We start from the raw sequence: 6,797 nt of genomic DNA, 5'->3' as shown, positions 1-6,797 counted from the left end.
AATATTTTAAACTGGATGCAAGTAGCCAAAGATGGAGACCGGTGGTCATCTCTGGAGGAGGCCTTTACGCTCGCATGAGACGGGTTTTTACGAGAAGAAATATTATATCAGTTAATAATTATTAATCTGTTTACAAATGCAATTAAAAACTACATTTTTATTTTTTAATTTTTCTATTTTATGTTTTCACTTTAAATCTTAATATGCATTGTAATGTAACCTACATATTAAGATTACTACTATACACTCTAAAAAAAGAAAGCCAACTAAGAGAGATTTTCTCTTAGTTCACGTTATATAAATTATAACAATTATGATAATAAACATAACAACAAAAGCTGGTTAGTTATAGCAGCAAGTTCATTATAGATTGAGCTAACAATGTAGGTATGTTCATTGATTCTAACAAATAAATACGTTGTTTCTATTATTATTTACTTCTTTGTATGATTAGATCATTTTTAATTATTTAGCTTAAACAAGTACGTAAATTGAATCAGTTAAGAATATGCCTTAGTTAAGTAACAATAATAGGAGCAATACAGTTGCCCAGTCCATTGAATTATGATAAACTATCATTATCATCTTATTTGATGTATCTATGTTCTCGTTAGGCTCGTATGGAATCAAGATGCTTGATCACAACAATCACTATCTTGTTAGGAATAACCAATTTTTTTTTTAGAGTGTATATTAAGATTGTAATGTTGACGGCCGATTGGCGTAGTTTGCAACGACCCTGCTTTCTGAGTCCAAGGCCTTAGGTTCGATTCCCACAACTGGAAAATGTTTGTATGATGAACATGAATGTTTTTCAGTGTCTGGGTGTTTTTATTTATATTATAAGTATTTATGTATATTGGTCATAAAAATATTCATCAGTCATCTACCCATAACACAAGTTACGCTTACTTTGGAGCATGGCGATGTGTGCGTTGTTGTAGTATATAAATTATAAATTATATAATTGCCTACCTATGTATTATAAGCAAGAACTCAAGAAGAAAAAAAGTTTTTTTTTCTTCATTGGAGATTTTCTTCATTTTATATCATCTGCATACCCTGTGTATACTCTCTCTGCACGCGACTGGTAGCTTGGTTGATTTGGTGTCAACTGGGATATTTAACAGCACCGCTATAGTTATTACCGTCACTTTACAATAATGCAAGAACATATGTATGAACGATTCATAGTTGCTTTTGATGGGGTTTTTTAACAAACAAGACCAGTGTATATTTGTAGGTATCTATTGGGTCTATAGTTTGAATGCCCTCTCCTATGACAGAGGAGGCCTGTGCCTAAAATGCTGCTGCACGGCTAGCATGGGCGAAGACAATTATATCCTCGGGGAAAGGATATAAATCTATCTTCTCCCACCGCTTTATAAACTCTCAGAGCACTGGCGCACAAGTGGAAATAATATCCAAATAATATAATGTGTATTATTAATAACTTTTTCTATTCCATGTTCCAGTGATTTAGCAGGTGATAAAATCGGGGGATGTAGGTTTTATCGCCCGCCCGTGATAGCCCTACTGATGATAAATGAATGAATGAATGAATGCACATTTTTTTTTTACACAACGTAAAGATACAGAAATATTGTAAATAACAAAGTTAAGTACACAATGTACCTATAAAATTCCGCGGCATTACACACTACATGGCGATGTTGGTACTATAATAATAATAATAATCTTTATTTCAGACATTTGTCCATATCGTGTTAGTAGAACAATGAAGTTAAACCTATGTTAGTACTTAACAACTAAAAAACAACCTTATTCTATACACAAAATTCCTTATAATCTACATATAACACCCCTATAGCGCGTGTGCACACCATCCCAGCTTCCCCAGAGAGAGCTGTCCAGTCTGAATGCCAGTGTACTGAGGAGGGTGTTGGTGCTGCTCACGAGCCTGCTCATCATTGACGCAGCACGCTTGCGGATGATCGCGTAGAAATCATCTACCCGCGCTTCCGCAAACATCTCTGACGCGCTGCAGCGTCGTGGCTTCTTGAACACCGCCCTCAGCACATTGTTGTACTGAACTCGCAGGGCGCTATATGATCGCTGCGTATAGTGTGTCCACAGACTGCACGTGTAAAATGATTGGCAGTAAGCTCTAAATAATGGAAGCTTTACTTGCGAATTAATAGAATTAAAAAAAAACTAACCTTTCCTTTCTCTTACAGCATCCTCGAGCTGCGGAAAGAGAAGAGCAGAGACGCAGCGAGATCGCGCCGCGGCAAAGAGAACTACGAGTTCTACGAGCTGGCGAAGATGCTGCCGCTACCAGCTGCCATCACAAGCCAATTGGACAAGGCCTCCATCATCAGGCTCACCATAAGCTACCTCAAGCTAAGAGACTTCGCTAACCACGGCGATCCACCGTGGAGTCGCGATCTGCCCTCTAGTAAAGCTTTAAAAGGTAAGATCTATCCCTACCCAGCAAAGATAGAATAGCAAGGAGATACTGTCTCCACGGAGAAAGGACAAAATTATTATCTTATCCCACAGTTTTATCCACTCTCCGAGCACGGGAGGAAATAATATCCAAATACAGCTTAACAGAAAATACACCATACTAGGTACAGCACACTACACTAACAATGTTTTACCCTACCTGGGACTCGAACCCCTCGTGAAGGTCTAGTGTTAGCATACTCTACTAGTGTAGAGTATGCTAACACTAGACCAACGAGACAACCAAGGATTCAGGACTTTAAAAAGATTATCAAAGACAATAGATATACTTAAAATAATACACCAAATATTTCCGGCGAGAGCGCACCCTCTAGAACTATGCAAAGTGAGTGAGTGGCTTTAAAATAACCGGAGAGGGTTCGCAAATCTGATTTGCCTTCGTCAAGTCATTGTCGGTACTAACCGAGTTACGTCTGTGCGGGTTTAACAAGGTTTACAGTTTACGTTTTGTTGATTTTATGGCGAAATAGTTGTACCTAACTTGAATGAATGAACGAATGATAATACTTTTATTTCACACCGCAGATAAAAAATAAAATGCAAAAATAATAGATTATGTATATTGGTACATTTTATGAACTCCCTGGCGCAATGGTTACCGCTGTGGTCTTATAAGTGTAAGGGGACAGTTGAACTCCGGCTGAGTCAATTTAATGCTTACTAATACTATAAATGAAAGCGGAAAAGGAAACTGTGATAGCCCAATTGCTAGGACTTCGGCTTTATTTTCGGGGGGCCGAGTTAGAATCCCAGTAGGTACCTTTAAATTTTCTAAGTTATGTGTATAGGAAAACATCGTGTTCTCAAAGGCGTGTGATATCCACCAATCCGCACTGGGCCAGCATGTTGGATTACGGCTTAAAACCCTTCTCATTGTGGGAGGAGACTCGTGCCCTGTAGTGGGCCGCTAATAGGTTGATATAATGATGATGAATATTAATAGGAAAATGTGTTTGTTTGTTTGTCCTTCCAAAGAACATATTATATAGTATATTGTTTGGAAGGACAGAAGAAGGGCTTCATATAACTGACGAACCTCTAACAGTTTAACCCGTTACCATCTGAGACTGCGTCATCTCTTACCACCAGGTGTGATTGCTTAATGCTATCTAGTAGTTAAAAAAAAAAAAACTAAAAACATGCACATCCATCAATAACTAAAACATAGCACAGTGGGTCGCAAAACAATTGCGTGGACAAAATCTTTTCTCCCGAATAAAAAACACAGGCGCGGACTAAATCACAAACATTGACAAGCGAAGCGTGCACGCAAATAAAGACGCCTTGGGGACACTGATTCACCGCAATACTTCAAATAAATAAATTACCTATACAGCTATTGGGAAAAAATACAAACGTTTGCTTTACTGTGCAAACGTGGCACATGTGGCTGATTGTAGGATGCGCTGGGAATTTTTCTTTTCTGTTATTTATGTACATAATGTTGGTGTTTCTTAATAAAATATGAAATTAAAAAAGTTTCTTTAGCATTGTTTTAAAGATGAGTTTTAACGCAATCATAATCACAATCACAATCATCAGACATATTGTATCTAATTTACTTAAATTTTTTTTTTAATTTAAATTATATTATGAGTACAAAAAAAAAGGTAAACAAAGAAGAGATAGATAGATTTCGAGAAAGAAGACTGCGTATAGTAGGAGTGGGTAATGAGATGACCGCTAATAGAAGTGAGTGGAAGAAGAAGAGTTGCTGTGATGACCTCTAGAAGAAATATTTCCTGGTCAAAAAATGATGTTCCTAAAAAACTAGAAATTAAAACTTACTTTAACTTAGAATACATTCAATAGCTATTGTTTAATTTTATTTAAAATGCTAAGATAAGTTTTCACATAGAGTAAGTACCAGAATGAATAATATTCATTATCGTCATAAATGAATATTACTCATTTAATGAATGATTTCATTAAATGATTCTGGTACACAAAATGAACGAACTTAACTTAGAAGAATTTCCACATCCAGTTTTTTAACATCACCAAATTCGTAACAAGTGCACCAACAGACCGCCCCACGACAAATCCAATTTTGGCCCCTAATACGCTTAATGCGACCGCGGAGCGAATCACTACGTATGCCACTGTCATTTTAACTCAATTTTCAAACCCACCTATAGTCTATAGCGGTATTAAAATAAAAATATTCGACAATAAAACATGGCCATTTAGGGGTGTCAAAATTGTGTAGCAAAATGTTTTTTTGGGGGACTACACGCTCTACAGTTTCCAATATGCTCACGTAGGCTATAAAGTGGGGTACTTTGAAAAAGTACTTCGATTTGTAAGTAAATGTCACCTGTGAGATTTATACGCTCTCTGTAGTACAATAATAAATAGCCTAGCACTTTGTATTGTTTTTACAATGTCTTATACAAATTAGTTCAGATGTATGTACGATTGTAATTCTTTAACTATTTTATGAGGCTTTTATAACTCTATTATGTACGTTTGTAGAACCTAGGATGCAAATGAGCATTTATATACGAATTTGTATTGCGTTGATGCATATAGACGGGTACTATTTCATTATAAACCTTATATTAAAGCAGCTATAAAATTTAATATACTTCCGCGTCATATAAAAGGTACATCAAATCATATAACATTTAATGTATCATTACTGAATATTACTTATTGATGAATATCTAAAAACAAAATCTACAATACATACAGAAATACATTTCTTAAAACAACAATGACGGACGACAAAAAAACGTCGGTCAATTTAAACCTTGGATTAGTCTAAGAATATGATTAACAGCAACGACGAAAAAATTATCAGCCTAAAACATTTTTATTTATGTTTACTAATCAGCGCGACACTGGCGAGTATAAATAGGTATTGTACAAAAGAAAAAAAAACGTCAATTCAGGTATACGTTTTCCACAACGATTAAACTTGAGCTAAATTTAGATAACATAATGAAATGCAAAGAATACCAAAATAAATCGTTGATTCACATGTTTAGAAACAACTATTTTGTCATTGCTAAGTCAACATTTTAAGATATTATATACTAAATTTTGTGTTGCATTCCGTAGTCGGTTCAAAATAACGTTTCAGCTTAAAATACAATCCAAAAATTGTAACCTTACGAATTTATGTAACAAATTTCGTTATAACGACTACTTGTATTAAATAAAGCACTTTGAAAACATTTTGAAATTCCATACAAAATTTACACTGTAAGCACTTTTAAAACGTCAAGTCTGTCTGTGTATATTGCTCTCTCATCGGTTATGGCAAGAAACTCAGCAGTTGCTCTTGCAATATCAAAAATTTCCATTTCACATTTAAACATTTACGTGTTGTTAAAGATGGAAGCGGCATCGAATGCTTCCAAGCAACTTTGTCATTATTAAATTCATCAATTGCACAGAAACCTCGCTGTAATAAGTGTGTTGAAACATATTCTTTAAGCTTATGTACTGGTAGGTCCAAAATTAGCTTAGGAATGATATTATAAAAGCGTTAGTAGAAGTATCTCTAGTAATCAGTAGGAGTAAGGTTTTTTCGCGTCAATTATTACAATAAAAAAAAGAATCGTCGCCTCGCAAGTCTCACTTCAAAAAACACAATCAGTATTTAAAGTTTACCAAACTTTATAACAGGATCGACTCATCACATCTGTCAACACGCGAATTGTAAAAGACACCGCTTAGATATCTAATTATTCCGGTGCCTCCCCCGTAACAATACGCCGTGAATTGGGCCAAAATTTTTAATCTAATCAATTAACAATCAGTGCAAACGATATACCGCTTGTTAGTGTTGCTTATTTGGCGAACGTGACTCGGTTATTCAAATCGTTCGGGGGTCCGTTTGACGATTTTGTCTGGCCCGTTTAATTGGTTATCACTGTGCGGCGTTTCACAGTAAGTTTGACGTTTTCAAAGACTTTATTCAAAATTCAAAAAAATAAAAGTTCATTTATTTTAAGTAGGCCTAGTATAAGCACTTTTGAAACCTCAAGTCTGTCTGTGGCGACTCTACCACCGGTTCGGAAGGCAGATTTTACCGAGGAGAAGCCGGCAAGAAACTCAGTAGTTTCTGACTATGCAGCTTAAAAGATGTTTTTTTTTGTTAATATTTTTACTTATATATCAGCTATGTCTATGGGCTTCACACGTTTATGACAGAGCTCACCTGTGAAAATACTACAACCATGCTTAATTCGTCTTGAAGGAAGTGTTTGCCGGTTAGTACTAAGTATAAGAAAATACTACAGAATAAAAAAAAAAACAGATAAAAATATATAGAAACAGTGTACGCGACTAATACTGGA

The 6,797-nt window shown here is 35.5% G+C and overlaps 1 protein-coding gene across 1 annotated transcript in view; it reads left to right on the top strand.

Annotated features, from left to right (window-relative positions):
* The first annotated feature begins 2,205 nt into the window (after window positions 1-2,205).
* LOC120633910 (protein trachealess) overlaps window positions 2,206-6,797 on the top strand; it is a 60,820-nt gene continuing 56,228 nt past the window's right edge. The window contains exon 1 of the mRNA XM_039904309.1: window positions 2,206-2,434. Within this exon, the coding sequence (XP_039760243.1) occupies window positions 2,287-2,434 (148 nt within the window). The 5' untranslated portion in view covers window positions 2,206-2,286. The remainder of the gene's footprint in view (window positions 2,435-6,797) is intronic.

The sequence above is a fragment of the Pararge aegeria genome, chromosome 22, assembly GCF_905163445.1.
Source record: "Pararge aegeria chromosome 22, ilParAegt1.1, whole genome shotgun sequence".
Lineage (NCBI taxonomy): Eukaryota > Metazoa > Arthropoda > Insecta > Lepidoptera > Nymphalidae > Pararge > Pararge aegeria.
The sequence above is the reverse complement of the archived record's forward strand: the minus strand, read 5'-3'. Positions and strand labels throughout refer to the sequence as shown.